Consider the following 19,387-nt stretch of genomic DNA (forward strand, 5'->3'; position numbering starts at 1 on the left):
AACTTGTCAGGCTATCAGTGTCAATATTGTGTACATTATTCTGAAAAACTGCACAAACTTACACGCAAGTCTGTCCGACTGCCATGCTAGCTTATGAATATCTTCATCCCAGTTTTGTCACTTTTCTAACTTGCCCATTCTTGCAGGTCTGTTTCTATGAGACTGTAACGTTGATGCTTGCCTACCTCTATCTTACGCATCACTGGTGGTGTGGATTTTTTTCGTCAACTTTATTTCTGAAGATGTCATAAGTACTGTAATTCCAGTTTCCTGAGCTTTTTTTTGTAATCTTCTTCCTGATTTTCTTATACTTCTTAACAACTCTGTAGGTATGGAAAATAGTAGATGCACTCGAGGGCTTAAAGGGGTTCGTGCACCTCGGTTCTCTATTCAGTAGTAAGTGAATGATCTACAACACTTTTTTCGCCCATGTTTTTTTCTTTTTGAAAGAATCAAATGTCCCTGCCCTTTTTGATCCTTATTCTAAAATACTGTAAACACGGGAGTGATTGCTGCACTCTTTAGGCTGTACAGAATGTTTGATTTTTGTAACCGCTTTTAAAAATGTGAAGTGCCTTTTTCTAACTTTGTTTTCAAGTGGTATTTTCTTAAAAATATGTGTAAGGAAGAAGGGCGGCAGGCTGGGTGAGGACTGGGGCGTGAGGGAGCCCCCGTCACGGCCATTTTGCGAGGGGCGTTGTGGTGGCGGCCCTGCGCCTCGATGTCTTGCCACCTGTGTGGGGCCGTACACAGCTGCTTGCTTCACCGTCGTGCAAGGCCGCGACGCTCCTTGTCACGTACCCCCCCGGGCATCGCTGCTCACTTTTCCCTTGACTTGTTCTGTGCTATGGGCCGCCTCCCACATTTAACCCGACGCTACGGGGCAGTGCCCCACCACCGCCCCGCCCCGCAGCACGCATAATGGCGGCGGCCGCGGGGCGGGGCCTTCCCCCCTCAGCCCCCGCTGCTCCCCGGCGCCCGGCCGTGACGCGGCGGTGGCGGTTGCGCGGCGGTGGCGGCGGCCATGGCCATCTGTCAGTTCTTCCTGCAGGGACGCTGCCGCTTCGGCGACAAGTGCTGGAACGAGCACCCCCGCGGCGGCGGAGGGCGCCACCAAGGTACCGGGGCAGCGGGGAGCCGCCACCGCTGCCTCTCCTCGCGGCCGGAGCCGGCTGCGGCGGGGGGCCGCTGGCAGCGGGGCGCGGGGCTCACCTGGGTGCCTTCAGGGGGTTGAGAGCTGTGCTTCTCCGTTAGCAGGCGCTGCCGGAGGAGGAGGAGGAGGGTGGGGCGCCGCAAACCAGAGGTACACCAACGTTATTCAGCCGTCTGCCTTTAAGAGCAGCGCGTGGGGAGGCAGCAGAGATCCGGGCAGAGGGTCGTTCGGCTCCTCCGACTTGGGGTCGTCCGGCAGCGGCGGCAGGAGCGCGGACTTTTCTCAGAACAGGTTCTCCGCGTTAAGCAATCAAAACTTCGGTGATGGCTACAGAGATGAAGAAGAGAGACTTCTGTAAGTTATAAGCCTGCCTCCTTGGAAGCGCTTACAGCGAGCTAAAAGTTTACTGGGTAATGCAGAGGGTGTGATCCCGAGGAGGGTAGCTGGGATGTGTAGGAGAAGCATAGAAAACCCTGCTTCCTTTAATTCTCTTGAGTTGTGATAGCATGGGAAGGAAGGGATCCTTGCTCTGAACCTGGGCAGGGCAGCTAGCCAGCTGCGGTACCGGTAAGACAGTTGGCTGCTTAAGGTGCAGACAGGAGGGTAAGGAAGGAGAAATTAAGACGTGTATTTTATTACAAACGTCTGAGTGCCTGTAATGTTTTGTTACTGTGTAATAACCTGCATCTCCACTTCAGTTTTTAACCTTTCACTGTTTGTTTACATTTGGATTTCAGTTTGTTGCTGTAGCTTCTATTGTTGTGCTTCCGCCAAAGCTTTTTTCAAGCTTTTGATTCTTTTCCGAAAACATAGAGAGCACTTCTCTTATCGCCTCTCCCTTTACTGAATTTTGTTATTTAATACTGTGCATATTCATTCACGTTGTATCATCTTCTAATACTGAGAAAGTTCTAAAGTGCGTTGTGATGTGCAGCTTCAGGGAATAGCCTGTGACAGGGTATGCCATCTAGGGGTTAAACATACTTCGTGGGGATTTTTTTGAAGACCTGGTTTAATTTACTTGCTTTACTCTGTACTTTAGATGGTACAGTAAAGTGCTTTGAAGGGACACACGTATCCTGCAGAATGAGTACATTTTTTTTCCACAGAGAAGTGCGTACTTCTGTTGTTCATCCAGTGTAGTGTCCCACTTAGTGTTAAACTTAATTTTAGTGGTTTTAGGTACTTGAATTTGACTTTGCTTTGGTGTTTTTCTTTTGTCTGCCTAGTTTCTCCTTCATTTGTTTTTATGCTTTTTTGTCTAGTGAATGTATAGTGAAAGACATGGAAATTTGGGAATCTTCAGGACAATGGATGTTTTCATCTTACTCACCTATGAAAGACAAGCCTAATATTACAGGTAGGTAATGTTCGTAGCGTCACTGTACGCTGCTACTTTTTAAAATGTTGCTTATACTTATCCACACCTGTTATATGTATATAAAACTGTTTGCAAGGTGATCACTTGCCTTGTGATGCAACAGGAAGGAATGTTGGATTATGACAAATCCATTTTGCATACTCACATCTTCTGTAATTAATCCTTTTTGCAACACAAACTGTAACTGACTTATCACAGACGGTGTAGCAAGGCCCGTTTCATCCGAACTAGAGAGGGTGACTGGAAGTTATATTTTCTTTGAGATTTTTGATCATTCATCTTCTTACAGGCTTTCAAGATATCTCGCCAGAAGAATTGCGTCTGGAGTGTTATAACTGCAGAGCAAACAATAACGCTCAGACCTATGTAAGTATTTTAAAACTACTGGCTTTTTATTTCACTATAGGACTTGCTACTTCTCTTTGGGTGGCAACTCTTGACTCACTTGATTACCAGACCTGAGGAGATTATCAGAATACCAAAGTATTTTTAACTTACTGTGCAGTAAATAGTAAAAAAAAATAGCTGCTAGTCTGAGTGCTCTGTCATAATTTCTTATATCTCTCCGACAATTATACAATACAGTCCTCACAAAATATTCAAGTATCCAAAGCATGTGTTTCTGTTGATAAACCAGGTCAAAATCTGAGTTTTCCAGTCTGTTGTATAAGAGCTGATACCAAATAATGTGATCTTGCAGCATGTGACTAGACACAAAAGAATTATTGATGTTCATGATGCAAGGTCTTCTTGAAAAATTAAGAAATTTAGTTACAAAAAGATTAAGTGCTCTGCTCTTACAGGCATTTGGGACATCAGAATACTTTCTTAGTTTTTTAAGGAAAATTTTGTCAGTCTAGGCTTCAAATAAGGTGTTTTTGTAAACTTAAATGTGGGAAATACAAGTTAGAAATTCCTGAAAAATAAGTTATTTAATCACTTTGGGTTTCTTATTTAACACTTTAATCACAGTTATCCAGACACAAGTACTACTTACTGTGCGTATGTTCCGACAGCAACCTGTCGGATTGCATCAAAGGGACTGATTTAAATTAAGAAAGTTAATTTTTGCAAAGCTAAGTATTCTAGGATGATACTATTATATTGTTCTAAATTTTTCTATGTTTTGAAAGGGGTTATTTTTTTTTCTGAAAATGTGGGAGAAACTAAGACAAATCTTAGTACTTCAGCTTAGTTAGTGAGCCCATACATAAACAGGACAGATAAAAAACCAAGGATAGAAAAGCTTAGTCTTCTATACTTAAAACTCAGATATTTTTTTTTATTTTTTTTTTTTTTCAAGCGACTGTTTCAGACAGTGGTAGAGCTTAGATTTGGAAAGCTCTGGGACATTTTTTAATCTTACTGTTGCATAAAGTGTAAAATAAATTAACTAATTAATTATAGGGCAATAGTAAGAAAATTGAAGGAATTCTGGGTTAATAAAAATTTCAGCTCCTCGCCTTGAAGTTTCGAGAAAGAAAAGAAAAACTTCATTAAGCTAAAAGAGAACTTTTTCTAATTCTAGAAATTTTCTTTCAGTTTATTATCAGATCACTCTAATTCCATTTTATTAAGTCTAATAAAAACATGCTTGTCTTTTCCCTCGTTTTAGTTAAATTCTGTCCAGCATTTAGCGAAAGAGTGGAAGGACAGGCTGCTGCAGTTGAAGGCTTTAAATGCATCGACAAAAGTAGCATTGGTGAGTGTTAATGAAGGGTAAAATATGTCTGTTTCTGATGTCATTTTTTGCTTAATCTTCGGCAAATCTTTGCGGGTTTTTTTAAGATTCACATAGTTTCTGTTAAAAAGGCTATTAAATAAATGATTTCTAAGATACAGTTGTAATATGCCACCTTGTTTTTAATGAAGAGATCTTGCAAATATTCCATAGAAATTTCAGCTGTTATTAAAAAAAAAAAAAAAACTAGGTGCTTGGTATTGCTTTGGAGATCTCAGGATACTGTTGTACAAGCAAATACACATGATTCTTCTAGGGCATCCTTTTTTTGCGACTAAATACCTGAGACCTGAAAAAGTTTGGTTCCTAGATTTAGCAGCAGTTACAGTGGTAGATACGTGAATCGTTCTGAGGAAAAACGCCTGGCATGAAAATGTTTGGCAGACTGGCAGTATGAAGATCTTGGCAGTAATCAGGAAATGGTAGAGAAACTGCAAAGTCTGGAAGGAGGAATTGCATAAGAGAACATTTGCAGTTTGAGAACTGCCTCAGTGTGGTTTTTATTGGTGGTAGAAGTGTGAGTGAATGCTCTAGCACTGCGTGAGTCAGATGAACATGGAAGTCTTTGAACACACTTTGGGGTGTCAAAGCCACCCTTCTCTGGAATCATGAAATCAGTGAGTTACTTGCAAGTTGGATTGGAAATGAAACTCACTACTACTTTCCTTAGGTAACTAAAGAATCAGGATGATGTTAGCAAAGCAGCAGCCAGGGTTGGAAAATGTCATCACTGCAAGCCACATGGGAGTAACCGTACCTTAAGGATGGGTCTGGGTCGTGTGCATGTGTAGCAGTGTGCCAACAGCCGGCCCCACCTTTTTTCCCCTGTGCTGATGATGGCTTTTCTGAAGCGTAATCAGTAGACCAGAACAGAATTGTCCTCCAAGCCACTTTAGGATAAATAGAGCATTTTGGTAACGCCAGAATGAGAAATTGATACGTATTTGGTACAGAAAAGAAGCTGTGTTTAGGTAAAATGGGAAGACAGGAAGGCTAGTTGGTCTTGGGAAGCTGGTAAACAGTTGTGAATCTAGAAGAGGATGCTCAGGAACAGTTAAAGCCGATATTAAATAATCAGGGAGACAGAGTAAGTCGATCAAGCTAAAGTCTGCTTGAAGTGCATTAAAGTTTCTGTTTAAGAAAAGAGACCCCTTGGTATGTCCAGGGCTGAAGGTGAGGAGGTGGGATTTGGACTGCAGCACAGAAGACTAGATGTGTCGAGGTCAGAGAGCAGATTAAGCCACAGCAGTGGCACAAATAAAACAGACTAGAAAAGATGAGATGAAAACGAGAGCTCAGAGAGGTGTTTGGTCATTGCAATTTATCGATTTTTTTTTTTTTTTCCTGTCAGTGAAGATATTTGTACTTCTGGGGTGTTTCACAGAGAATAGCCTCAAAGCAGTTTGTTTATACCTGCAATTGCATGCAATTAGTGAAAATGATCAGTGTCTAACTTTGTCTAAGTTGTGTTAAATTGGATGGTGCAGCTGTTCTGTTTTTCCTGTTAATTACTGAAAGATACTTGCCTGCTTTGGAATGTAGTTTTCATTTATATATTTTGAATTTTTAAAGCTCTCTGAGTTAAAGAACGCGGTCATGCAGCCATTACCTTCGTTTGGATTTGGAGGACAGCAAACATCCAGCTTTGGGGTGTCAAGTAAGTTCCTGCATTAAGAACCAACATTTTTTGAGTTTTCTTCTGCAGGACTGAAATAGAGCAGTGCTTTAGTATCGCAGGTGTATTCTAAATTCTAAATGCGTTTATTCTAATATCTAATTCTAAATTCCATTCTAAATGCGTTTATAATTGCAGGTTTTCCTGTGAACAGCAGCAGTAACAGTGCCAGCAATTTCTCCTTTAAAACAAGTTCCAGTCTCCTCAGTCCCTCGTCAGGAAACACCCCTGCTTTTGGGAGCTCTTCTGCCGGCTGCAGTCCTCCTGCGTTTGGTGCGATGTCCTCCACGAGCGTTTCCCATCCTGCTGGTTTTGGCGGCCCATCAGCTCCCTCTGCAGCCTCCTTCTCATTTAAGCTTTCCGAAACAACCAGCGGTTTTGGAACTTCTGGGTTTTCAGGCTTTGGCAGTTCTTCTACTATGAACTCTTCAAGCAGCACTCCACTTCCAGCTTTTGGAGCTTTTAGTGCAGCAGCACAAGCGTCCCCCTCACATTCAAGCAGTACTTTATTTGGTCAGACTGCCTCTGCCTCTGGACATAACGTAACACCAGCGCCTTCTGCACTCACAAACAGCGCTACAGCGGATAAGTTATTTACACCCAAGAGTGAATTAACAGCAGAAGAGTTGAAACAGTTTGAAGCAAAAAGGTTTGTGATGGGAAAGATACCTCTTAAGCCACCACCGCTAGAACTTTTAAATATTTAAGACTTGTACGTTTATTCTGAAATTACACATTTTTGTAGCTGTTCCATGACACCTCAAATACACAATTTTGTGATTGAGTCATGAATTAAAATGCCTCTCTCTGAGATAAATTTTCATTTTATCTCAGACTTCTGCAGTAATAAACTCTTTAAAATAAATTTTTTTCATTCTGTAGTTATTTTGGAGTTGACTTTTTATATCCATGAAATAAGCTACTGAAAATAAAATTTATTAGTAGAAGTTCCCTTTTATATTCTGTACTGTGAACGTGTGGGCAAAACGTGTATTAAAAACCTGTTGTCAAAGGCAGGAATTCTTTGGTGTGGCATTCACAGCTACTGTGAATAGAATGCTAGAAAGAAATTAATGCGGTGCCAGCCTGCTTGTTGGACCACCTTGCCTGTTGTCTCTTACTTACAGGGTTCGTGCAGCCTCTGATAATTGTGGCTGGGCAGGGAAGGAACAGACCGCACAGGAGACCTCTGTGACCCCGGAGTCAGTTCCCTTTCCCAGCTGATACAATTTCGGTTTTGCTGGTTGTTCTGCCTGAGGTCATGCTACGTGCGTTAATGTCATACGCTTGGTGAGGGACAGCCCTGAAAGCATTCAGCAAGAATACGAAACTTGCTGTTTGCTGTTTTGACACCTTAGATTAAACTTCTCAGCAATTGTAAAACTACTTACTACATTTACATGACATGACGCAGATTGGTTGTCTGGGTCTCACATCTTGGTGGGTGCATGTATTAGCCCTACCTATACTGAACTGATGTTATGAGGGTATGTATTTTGCCAAGATATAAAGCAATATATATAAATATAAAGATACAAAGCTATAAAGCAGTGGTCAGAAATTTTCCAAAGGAGGTTCTAGAGTCAGGTGGAGAGAATATCAGTTCTTGGCCACGCACTCCTATTGATGGTTTAAAATCATTTAACCTCTTATTTAATAGGAAAGCAAAAAAATGACTCTGTTATACATAAATCAATTGGCTGTTTCTTTAACGTCAAAGATAACATTTCAGATCTTGCTATGGACTCGTGGTCCTACTTAAAACTTCACTTTAAACGTGTTCCCTACTTAAAGGCTGTTGCAGGAAGACAGCTTGCTAAAATAGCATGAACAAATGTAAGATCTTGGATGATAAGCTATGGGCAGGCACTCTGCAGCCATTCTGCTCCAGTAGAAATGGGAGTTCCTCAGTCCCTGCGCTCAGTGTACACGAGCCATAAAATTGCATATGTTACGTTACAGTACTGGGTTGCTTCTATTAAAGTTTTCGGGTGATTGTTTTGCAGATGAAGTAAGGCATCTGGTTTTTGTTATTGTTGTTAATGAACCAGTACAGGCTTTGTACAACCCACAAACAAAATACTGATACATTGGCTTGGAGTCCCATTTAAATCTTATGAAATGTGTTTTTCCAAGCAGGGTCTCTGGAGCAGTACTAAGACTTGTTCAAATTAAGAAATGTGCATCTCTTAGGGCTCACTTAGCACTGGATCGCTTGTGCCAGTTACTCAGCTTTTGACACAGGAACTGAGGAACATACCAAAATCCATTATGTAGTTGCAACTGGAGTTGCAGAAAATCCACAACTGTACAGAAGCTATTAAACTCACATTTGTAAAAGTTTATTATTTAACAACAACAACAACAAAGTGTGGCTTGTTAGATGAATTCCATAGCTGCCTAAACTTGGTCTATCCTATACCCTTTCCTGTATTTCATTTGTGCAGCCTTAGTGATTCTCAAACCCAAGTGTATCAGAAAGCGACAAGTTTTGTTTGCTTGTTTGCTTAAGTTCCTGCAACGTTTTTTTATTGTTGCTATATTAAAGCAGTATTCTAGCATGGCAAGAGCATATTTAGGGGTAAAGGTGTCATAGACTGAAGTCCCATTGACAACCTCAAGGGTCCCCTGGCATGGTTTTAGAAGACTGTGGATAACTTTGGCTTACATTTAAGATAGCAATGATTTTGAAGTCACCTGTGCTTTTATCTTCATCTTTTTCCTTAATGCTTATCCTCTGAAATAGTTTTACTAAAAAATAATAATAATAATAATGGACAAAAAGGGGGAGGGGGATGGGACTTAATAGTAGTTAAGGATACTCTGACAAATACTAAAGTTATCTGTACTAAGTTGAAGTATCTTTATACACAAGGGCAGTGAAAGATTGTTGAGCTTCTGCACCTCAGTGCTGCTGCTGTGCAATGGAAAAGCTTAAAGCAGCTTACTTCCAAACTTAAGCGATGCGCTGTCTAAAACCTTTACACTCTCTTAGTATCTCAGCAGGTTGTTGCAGCTACGCTGCACTAAGATGTTTCAAGGCCTTGAAATGTGTAAGGGCTATTTAAGTCGAAGCACTTTTAATTAAAATAATAATAGGACCATGAAAAATCTGACTAACCTGTTGTGTGTACCCAGATCAACAACATTGGCTAGATGTTCTCAAACATCATCCTATCCCACAGGGATGTAAGGGGAGAAGGGAATTTGGAAGTCTTAGGTCACTTTGCTGTAAGAAATGAAAAGAGAAAGGTTCAGGGAGGTATTCCTGCTTTAGATGATGATAAATAAAAATTCATGTTTGAGCAAATTTTTTGAACAATTATTTTTTTTAGATACTCTCTTCACGTGCAAAGAAAAATGAAGCAATGCCTATTACGGGAATACTAAAGGCTGGATATTTCATCCCAAATGGTCTTCTGAGCATCTAAAAAGATGACAGAGAACAGTGTGAGACAAGAATTGGCGATATGACATCGCTAGCAAAAGTCAAGCTGTCTATTTGGCTGCAGAAGCGGAGATAAGGGTAGAATAGAAAGAAATAGTCTTGCTCTAATGGGCTTACTAAACTGCAGAAAATAAGCAACAATTTGTCAGTAGATCAAAGCAATCTTTCCCAATATTTGCTCTCTATTTCATTTTTTGCAGTTTGTCCTGTTCTGCTTTTGTTATACTTGATATCAGAGTTGGTTAAGAGTACAAAGAAAGCTAAATAATGCCTTCCTTTCAGCTTTGATCCTTACATTGCCTTAACTTCTCCTTTTCACATCTGCTTTTTTGTTTGCTAGAGGGCTGCCCTCCAGAAAGTCATAGTATTGTGGTCTGGCATCCAAAAATACATATAGGGTGGCAGCGGTCATGCATCTTATTTACCGTGCCTTGTTTTGGAACAGGAAACACGAGGTGAAAGCCCAAGCACGGAGGTGTAACACAGCATGGTTGGCAGGACTTGCTCTGGGAAGCAGGCTAGAACGACCAAGCTCCATGTGATGTTTTCAAGCACTTCCCTAACTTTGAAATAACAGGATTTATGAGTCACTGAAATTCCTGCAGTGCGGTACAAACAACTAAGTTGAAGAATTAGTCGAAGTTTGGTTTCCAAGAGATCGTGGATTAATCCTCAGACAGCAGCACTAGAGCCTGGCTGTGTGCCGGAGAAATGCCCTCCGCTGCCCGAGCAGAGGAAGCAGCCCGCTATGTAACAAAGGGACTCTGCTCTGCTCTCATTCCTCCGGATGATGCTGGCAGCAGTGGGAGATGTCAAAACATGAGCTCCTAACTGAGAAGAGAAAAACAAGAGCCTCAGAAAACATGACTTTGTCTTACAAGTTAAGCATTGTAGTCATGTGCTCTGTAGTTTGGCTGCAAAGAGGTGAGGGAGCCTTGCTCTGAGAGTAGAGGCGCTGCGAATCATCAGCTGACTAGGTTTAAGCCACAAAGAGTAAAGCTAAAGGCATCAACAAGAACGATTTAGCAAGAGACAGAAAGATAAGGAAAGGAGCTTCCACAGACATCTAGGGGAAGGAAATACAAAAGGCCTATTAGTACAGGTGCACTGAAGTGAGATCGGTAACTGAGATGGTGGAAATCTGTGTAAAATAAATACATGAAATGGGGTGGGGGTGGCAGTTATTGTTAAGAGGCAGGGGAGAAAATATTTATGGAATGTGAGCCTTCTGCAGCATAGCGGGAGTCCAGATAATTTGCTTTACTGGTCAGTAAGGGAGTCAGTTGATGGAGTTACTGTAGTACTAAAACGGTAGGGATGTGCTAATGGGGAAATACTACAACTTAGTAATCAGAGGTACCTCTTTTGTTGATGATTACAAATAATTTGGGGAATTCCAGAGGCTGATCCTTTGGCTTTTACTAAAGCATTTGGAATAGACACTGAAGGCTGTCAGATGTGATCAGGGTTAGAGATTAGTCACACGCATTGATGAGTGAGTGAATCCTTTATGTCTGTGATCCACAGCCTGTGTCCTAATGTTGAGGATAGAGAGAGAAACTGTAATTTGATTTTTACCCGGTCAATATCTGAGGAGAAAATCCATAGGTTCTATTTAGACATTATAGGTAGGTAGCTAATTGTATTTGACCTCATACAAGCCAGCAGCTGAAAGAGAAATCTGTACTACCAGTGAGTGTATGGAGAGACTGAAAACTGTAGGGTTGCGAGGTACTGACAGTAGGTGAACCCACAGTGGTTTCCATCAGGAAAACGTAGTTTGAGACACGGGACTCTCACTTGCTGGGCAATTCAGTAACGCTGCATTCGGTTCTGAGCACACCGTTGCTGTAGAGCAGCTTGACAAATAGAAATTCAGAGAGCAACCAAAGTGATTGACAGCAAGGATTTGGGTGGAATCAGAGGAGCTGAAAAATGCCTGCTTGGTGAAAGCAAAAGCTGTGGTATGGGATGACTGTCCTGGTGGAGGTTTGCTCACAGAAGGGAGGAAATGCGATTTTTTACAACACCTTGACCAGTAACCAGAACACTGAAGTGCTTCCTTAGGCAGCACGTTTTCCCACTGGGAAAGTCCTATTAATTCTCTGCTAAGATCTGGCCAGGCCAAAACAAAAGCACTAGATACAAACCCCGGCCTGTCAGGGCTAACGGCACACGTCCTCAGAGACCTGAGAGTCAGCATAAGCGCTTCTGATCCCTCACCTTTGAACCAGAACACACCAGCACTTGTGAAGAGAGTGACAAGAGTGTGAAGCAGAGCATTTGAAGCAGGAGCTGTATGTCGCTCCCAGCTCTCCTGGGAAAGATTTAGGGCTCTGGCCGTGAGGAGGGAACCTCTCTCAATTGAGTTTGAAGAGGCAGATCAGCTCTGTAACACTGGAAGCAAATATACTTCTCAGTCCTGAAACTCTCACTCACAAGTGCTTGGTTTTTCTGTTAAGAATAAAAAAGCACAAAAAGAAAAAAAAGAAAAAGAAAAAAAAGAGCAGTTATTAACAACGCAGCCCTAGGCAGTACTCTCATTTAACCCACGATGCTGCTGAAAGTTTTTGGTTTGTTCTGCAGAATAACTAGGCATGTTCTTACAACATGGTATCATGCAACAGGCTCTTTGCTAAGACTTACCCTCCTGCGAGATAAACGGCTCTTAAAACATAGGGAAGAAGAGCAAGAACAACGAGATTTAAATGTCAACAGGCTGAGCAACATCTTTTTCCCCATGTTACGTGGATTGCTTCGTCATCTGTGCTTTTCTCTGCAGACAGTGAGTGGGATTTGCCCTTACCATGTCACATGAGAGGCATCCGAAACAAGTTTTACATCTTACGCCTTCCAGCAGGCAGCTCTGTTACATTGCTAATTGCATAGTAGTCATCAGAAAAGCGAACTGGTGGTTTTCAAGTACCTGCAGCACTTATACCCTGTTCCACCTGAATTTCTGTTTCATTATGGCAGTGCGCTCTTGGCAAACCAAATGCTTTCTAGTCAGCATCCAGACATGCTTCTGTAAGCCTTCAGCATGCCCTTATCTTTGCAAATCAGGTGAAAGGTACCCAATATATATGCCCCAGCTGTACTAAGTAATTAGATTAGTCCTAATTATGCAGAGTATACCCACCCTCCCATATGAATCGAACAAGCAACATTTGTGTGTGTATGTGTAAAGTCATGCCACATCACTTTAAAAGGGGCACTGATGAGGTACAGTTTTGATCTCAGATAGCTCAGCTTTTCAGTCCAACCAGCGCTGTTACATTTTTCTCAGCCTGACAAGTATCTGCAGGACTCTGGCTTCTGATGCGCTTCAGCATTAAAGCACTCCGTGTAATCACAGGAGATTTTGATGTTGTAGCTTACCCCTACAAGTACGGGCTCCTCCTTAACATCCGGGTTTCTCTTGGATTATGTGTAATGATGAAATAGGCCCAAAATCATATAAAGCTGAAATAGCAAGTTTATAACAAAGGGTTACGTTCAAAAAAAAAAAAAAAGGCTTTACAAATTTAGAATAAAAGCTGTCTCTGGATGACTAGTCACATGGTAGCGCTTGTTGCTTTATATACCCTATTTATATACCCTATCTTCCTCGGACAGAAATGTCCTAGCAGGGAGGGGAGGAGAAAGGATTTGAACAGCTCCTTGTCCTGACCAGTATGAGGTCATTTGTGGTCTTCTACCTTTGGTCACAGCTCACGCCTCACCTCTGTCATGAAACTCTTCCAGAACAGAGGGTGAGCACTGCACCCCTTGGCAGCCCCCAGCACCTTCCTGGCTGTCCGAGTGTCGCTGGTCACCCCCTGGGGAGGTCTAGCAGCAAGGCAAGGGGAGGTTTCCAGGGCCTTCAGTGTTCTCCCACTGCCTTAGAGGTTGCTCAGCAGCCCCTATGGTGCTGGGGACAAAGAGGTCCTCTGCTATGCCCACCAGCAGGTGAGGATGCCCTACGTTGCTCTCACAAAGCAAGGCACTGCTTGAACTTCACCATAGGAACTTGGCATGGCATGAAAGAGGGACCTGGCCTGCAGGCAGATCTGCCTGCCCTCAGATAAGGATAAAATTTCTCTGTAGATCCTCCCGCCTGGAGTCTGCTTCAGACATCTCTGTCTCTATCTAACCTGCCTGACTCCCTGCCCTGCATGTCTCCCACTCCCACCAAGCTCCTTAGTCCCCAGCTTTTATGCAGTGTGAGGGACACGACCCGTTCGGCCTTCCCACCCAGGCTTTGCCGAGGGAAATGGCCACCAGAAACAACACTGCTCTGGAGCTCTGTGCCCCTTCCTGATGCCTGCATGGGAATTGATGTGTGCATACAGCTCAGGTGACCCTGGGTTCGTGCATTGCTCAAATCACCACCAAGCCAGCCAAGAACAGATGCAGAGCTATACACTGCCACAGGTAGGTGGTGACACAGCTCCAGCACGACTTGTTTTTCCAGCTGATGCTCTTTCAAGTGTGTGTCCCACCAGCGCCCTTTATTCACGTGTTCAAACCCCACACCATATGATTTCTAGCAAAACTAATCCCCCTTATCATTTAATCATCTTGTACAGCCACTGGTGACTCCTCCAGCCTGTTCTTACCAGGCAGCTGCCCTTCCGAAAACCACACCTAGAAAAAATAGAGACACTGAAGCTCCCCCCTCTGAGTCCTTCTAGTTCTCCAGACCCTCATCCAGAAAAGGTCAGAAGGTGTCTGTCCTCTTACAACACACTGACAGAGCGATGTACCTTCCTACCTGGCTCATCCTACAGACCCTCACCCCCTTTGTAGAGGGTGTGCTACAGGGACGGGCTCCATCCCAAGCCGTGCTGCGGAGGCAGAGGCTGCACCAGCACTTGGTTCTCCACCCCTTGTACAGCTCAGGGAAGGAGGGAGCAGCTCTGGGCCCCCACATGATAGTGATCGTAGCCTCTCTGCTAACAGTTGCTTAATTGTCTGTACCTGCTGACAGTCAGATTGACTTTCCCCTGTTTCCTTTCTGGGCAATGTTTCACAAAGGATGAGAAAGGGGGGGGAATGGCACTAAGTACTCCAGCAATTTTGCTGCAGGCGTACTGGAAATCCCTGACACTGCCAGGGGAAAAAGCCTGGACATCCAAAATGTTGGTTGTATGTTTGAAGCACGAGCCCACCCTTCTTTTCACACTGCAAATAAAGAGCAATGCTTATCAAAGAGCACACATTGTACAAGTAACACAAGCAATACCTTTTGATCCTTGCATCAGGAAACACACCCAGTTGCCAATAATAGGTCCGCACTGAGGTAACAAAGTCACCTTGGGCATCTGACGATATATAAGGCTGTCTGTCCTATCTGTCCTGATGAAAGCAGGGCACTCTTCCTGACCTTTTCTTCTCAATTTATCTATTTTCTGTTTGGAAAAAATATTGGGTTACATTAAAAAGAGCAGCAGAGTACCTCCATATTAAATACAGTGCTGGAGAACAAACAATTAAATGCACACAAGACACTTCTTGATCACAGCTGCTGTAAACTGGTTCTGGCAGCGAGGAGATTTTCTCCCACTTAAGCGATCACTGGACACATTCCATCCTTGTGATGATTTACTTTGAGAAGGTTTATTCTTCCAACAATAACTTAACAGAAACAGTCACGAAGAGAGGGAGTCCTCTAAAATAACTGAAAAGTACATGAGAACAATGTGTGTGTGTTTTAAAATCTGTTGGTGCGTGTGTGGCTGTCATTTATAGATATGCATCCTAGATCATTTACTTAGGAGTCTGTATATGTTGCAGTACTTGGTATATAGCAAGAGGAAATAAATTGCTTTTTACAGCATTCCCACCTCTGATGCTGGCCCGTGGGGACTCACGCAGACGGAGGACTTGGAGCCAAGAAGCCTTGATACACGCTGTGTGCCCTGCTCAGCCCTTGCAGACCCTCAGTGTGGACCCATCTCCAGAAATGATGCTGCAGAGCTGTAACACCGCCTGTTAGCTGTCTAAAAAAATCTGTGTGGAAGTAGGACTTCCAAATGGCAATTCGAGTTTCTGAGATAGTGCACAGGAGCCAGAAAACTGCTGAGGTCCAATTCATGATGTTTTCTGTTTTACAATCAAATAACTCAATTGTTTTAGCAGGTTTCCTAAGAAAACAACATGGTTTTGATTAGACTGTCTGATCATCTGTCTGTCATTCCTTCTGCCCCAGTCCCTTTTTTAAAACCCCATGGCCAATTTCCAAGCACTTAAGCCTCGAAGATGACTGTATTCTCATAGCTGGACTAAGAATTGGCAGCTGGATGAGGAGGGAGACCAAAATTCTTGCTGCGACTGAAAGAAAAACAGGCACAGCTCAGCTGCTATGAATACTGCTAGCAGCTGGCTGGCTGACCAGCACCCATGTAAATCCGGTTTGCAAAGCTTTTGCCCCACTGGGATATTAGCAAGGACAAAGGGCACCAATCTCAAGGAAATTAAGTTTCATACACACATTCTGTGGGCCAAAGCCAACTTGTTTTAAATATCAAAGCACAATTCTTTCACTTCCAAATGTGAAGTTCATCCAGGAACAATACAGAAATACTGTGCTTGTAAATTCAGATAGAGCAAGGAATTGAGGCTCCCATCTTCACGCTGGGTTGCTAACTTGCTGCTCATTCCATACTTAGCTGAAATGAATGAAATCATCCATAATCCCAGATCTGTGCTGATAGATCCCAAGCACCATCATTCCTAGAATCCTGCTGGCACAGGATCTGGCATCCTTCCTCAACCCTGAAGCTCATGGGGAAAACAGGTTCATGGCAGATGAGCTTCTGCAATGAAACAGATACTGTGAATGATGTTTCATGTGAAGGAAATTAAGTAACTAGCTGTCTAAAGACCATTGTTAAAACTGTGGGTTTTTTTTCCCTACTGGACAGTTTCTACCCATGGCTGGTCACTAACCCTTTATCATAGCATGTAACTCTATATTCATTTCCTTGTTCTTTCCTGTGGCAGATAATACCATTTTTGCCAAAACACTTGAAAATTTTCAAGACATTTAATAGATTCTCAGCTTATCCTGAAAAAAAAAGTGCTGGCTACAGATGTCAGCTGAGTCCTGCAACATATTCATTCATCTTCTAGTCTTAAACCTAACAAAACCTACTCCATAAGGCTTAAGGTACAGGACAGTCTGAATGTGAACGAACTCAGACAATCTGAGATGTTTTTTCCGTCTCAGGTTCCAGGCTCATACACTCAACCAGCACTAGCTCCTTCTGTTCAAACTGGAGAGAACTGACCGGGCCTCAGTATATGCGGCCTCCTTTACTTTGCGGGGCAGCCACTGCCCCTGCAAAAAAGGCTCCAAAACATTCAAGACAAGCATGGGTATAAGCGAGGATATTCAGCCTCACCTGCAAACTGAAGCTCATGAACTGCTCAGATGGGCTCTCTGCAGGAAACATCACTGAACTGGTAACCACATCTCCTCTAACTTAACGTAACTTCTGTCTGCTCACACCCCATCATCTCCAGGTGGCGACCTCTTATATGGTTATCATACAAGGCATGATAAAACCTGCTGAGATAGTCAAACAAGACTTCCCAAATCTGGCTACCTGTGTTGGCCAAGTCAGAAGCCACCAGAGATTACCTGCTGGCCCTATGGCTACCACAAGAGCTTGAGTTAATACAGGAGCAACCTTTGCTTGCTGCCGGTAAATAATGGAGATAATAGGCAACTACCAGGTGGGGTTGCCTTTGTCCAGGACACCCAGGCTCCCATGGTAGAAGACTGGCTGAGCTGAGGCCACACTGTAGAACTACAACAGCACAGGAATACAGCCCTGCAACACCGGCTTATCATTATACGTTCATGAAATGCTCAGCACAAAGCAGTGATGGCTGATTATGCCCTCTAAATACTACTGTGATACTAACACTAAGTGGTTCCATTAGCAAGTTCATTTTGCTGGTTCTTAATTACAGAGAGACTTGGGAAGATATACACATCAAAGGAATCCTTTTCCCTAGCCAGATAAGTCTTCTATTTATTCCTACGATATTTTAAAATTTCCCACCCTATTCAGTTTGAAAACCTGCTGTAGGCTGTTAGGATTTAAATCAGTACATGCTTATTTGGAGACTTTAAAGGTAAATGAGAGGTTACATGGACTGGTACAGAACTGCTTCTATTCGTCGGTTTTCAGGTACATAAGAAACAGAATTAAGTACCTTCCTGCTCTCCCAGGCAGTCCATTATAAACCCCAGGCCAGTCATTTCTTAACTGAATTTAAAAGCTCTCTGAAAACAATGTGATGTACCATGAAGCACAGAGCTGTCTGCTCTCAGCATTAACTCTGTAAGTTATTATTAGTAAAAAACTTGTATCCATCAACTCTTTTCCCACACAATGTCCTGCAAAAGCATTGGTGGACTGACTTAAACACTGAAGGAACTGGGATTCAGAAAGGAACTTAAAGGTCACTACTGGGAAATAGACTTTACAGACATATACAGCCCTACAGTCGTTAAAATGGCCCCAGACTGAGCACAGCAGAAGAAAAGGACTTGTCCAGTGAGAATGCAGTGAGCAGGGGTAGAGTTTCTTTTAAATTGCCTGTTTTGTCTTATTCTATATTTGCTCCGATTTAAATAGTGAGTAGTTCCCATTTATGTTCTAATCAGACCTAGCTCTTGAGATCCAAAGCCTTTCTTGTGTGTTGGGGATCTTTGCTTTAAGGAGAAGCCATCTCAAAGCCTTGGATGGCTTGGTGGGCCCCATCCAGCAGGAAATAACCTTTCTTCAGTTGTAAATAATCTGAAGCTTTTTATTTATTTATTTTAAATTAATATCTATGAGAAGTACACTATGAGAAAGAGTTCTGTATAATCTGAAAACACATGAAAAGCATTCAAATACTATGGTAATGAAAACTATAAAACATGGCATAGATAAATAAAATGTATAATTTGCACATCCCTCTGCTTTCAGTACTGCTGTGATGGAGAGGAGGGTTCTGTAATTTGAGCAAAAATTTCAAAAAGATAGTATTTGCTGGAGCTTTTGCCTCCTATCTACATGAACGCACTGTCTTCAAGCTTTCCAGCAAAAGTCACCTGATGGCCAAAGCATGTGAATATGTAACAATGCAAAAATACTCCCTGTGCCTTTCAAGATATTCACATAATGTCCTTAAGCCCTGCCACATTTGACTTCAAAAATTTCATAACACTGTTTGCTCCTTGTTTTATTTCTAGATGCTCTAATTCTAAGAGCCCTGAAGAAATGACATGAAATTCGTAATGAAAGACCTAGTGATTTTAATAGAGTTTTTCACTTAACCTAGATAGCCGGAAACATTTTCAACTGCTTAAGCAGAGGAGCAGTCATAATCGTAAGTATCCCTCCCAGGGAGAGACTGTATGAGTTCAGGGGAAGATCTAGCTGGTTATTCAGAGGGAAGGGAGCTGGTTCAGGACATTTTGATGGGCTCCTCCACCAAAGTGTCATCTTTGATCACTTTCACTTGCAGCCTTTCCATTTCAGATTAAATAAAGAAAGAAATCAAAGTTGCCTTTAAACATTTTCAATCACTGTGAGCACACAATCTTAGTAGGGTATTAGAGGTGCTGGGGGGATGTATGGCGTCAGGAACATGCTGCCATCCCTCAGTGCGCCAAACAGAGTGCTGATGGTGGCTATCCATTACTGCATATACATCAGCATGGTATTTTTATATATCGTCATGTTTATGACCATCAGTTTGCTTAAGGTATTACCAAACCCTTCCTCCTTTTGATTTTTCTCCCTTACTTATAGAAAGCAAAGTAACTTATTCACCCAAAGAGCAGGGCCAGCAGTATTCTCCTTCGTGAGTCTTTTTCCTGCTGCAGAAGGAGGTGTTTCAACACCACCACCACCCCCGCCCTAGCGTGCTTCCCCTCTGTCTGTTTGGATCACTGAGTTGGAGGAGAAGGAAGAAGCCTTGCAGACCCTCCGCTACACATCCCCAGA

General features: G+C 42.7%; 1 protein-coding gene across 2 annotated transcripts; it reads left to right on the plus strand.

Moving 5' to 3' along the window:
* The first annotated feature begins 37 nt into the window (after window positions 1–37).
* Window positions 38–6,894, plus strand: NUP42 (nucleoporin 42). 2 transcript variants are annotated; one of them, XM_080582664.1, is made up of 7 exons: window positions 38–1,118; window positions 1,255–1,507; window positions 2,419–2,513; window positions 2,824–2,900; window positions 4,150–4,236; window positions 5,848–5,932; window positions 6,089–6,894. In XM_080582664.1, exons 1-7 carry the CDS (start codon window positions 1,025–1,027, stop codon window positions 6,655–6,657), a joined length of 1,260 nt encoding a protein of 419 aa, XP_080438790.1. In that variant the 5' UTR covers window positions 38–1,024; the 3' UTR covers window positions 6,658–6,894. The 2 variants fall into 2 exon arrangements, with proteins under 2 accessions (XP_080438790.1, XP_080438791.1); XM_080582665.1 differs by having other exon boundaries at window positions 1,258–1,507.
* Window positions 6,895–19,387: the final 12,493 nt, after the last annotated feature.

The sequence above is a fragment of the Anser brachyrhynchus genome (genome assembly GCF_964034855.1).
Source record: "Anser brachyrhynchus genome assembly, chromosome: 2".
NCBI classification, from domain to species: domain Eukaryota; kingdom Metazoa; phylum Chordata; class Aves; order Anseriformes; family Anatidae; genus Anser; species Anser brachyrhynchus.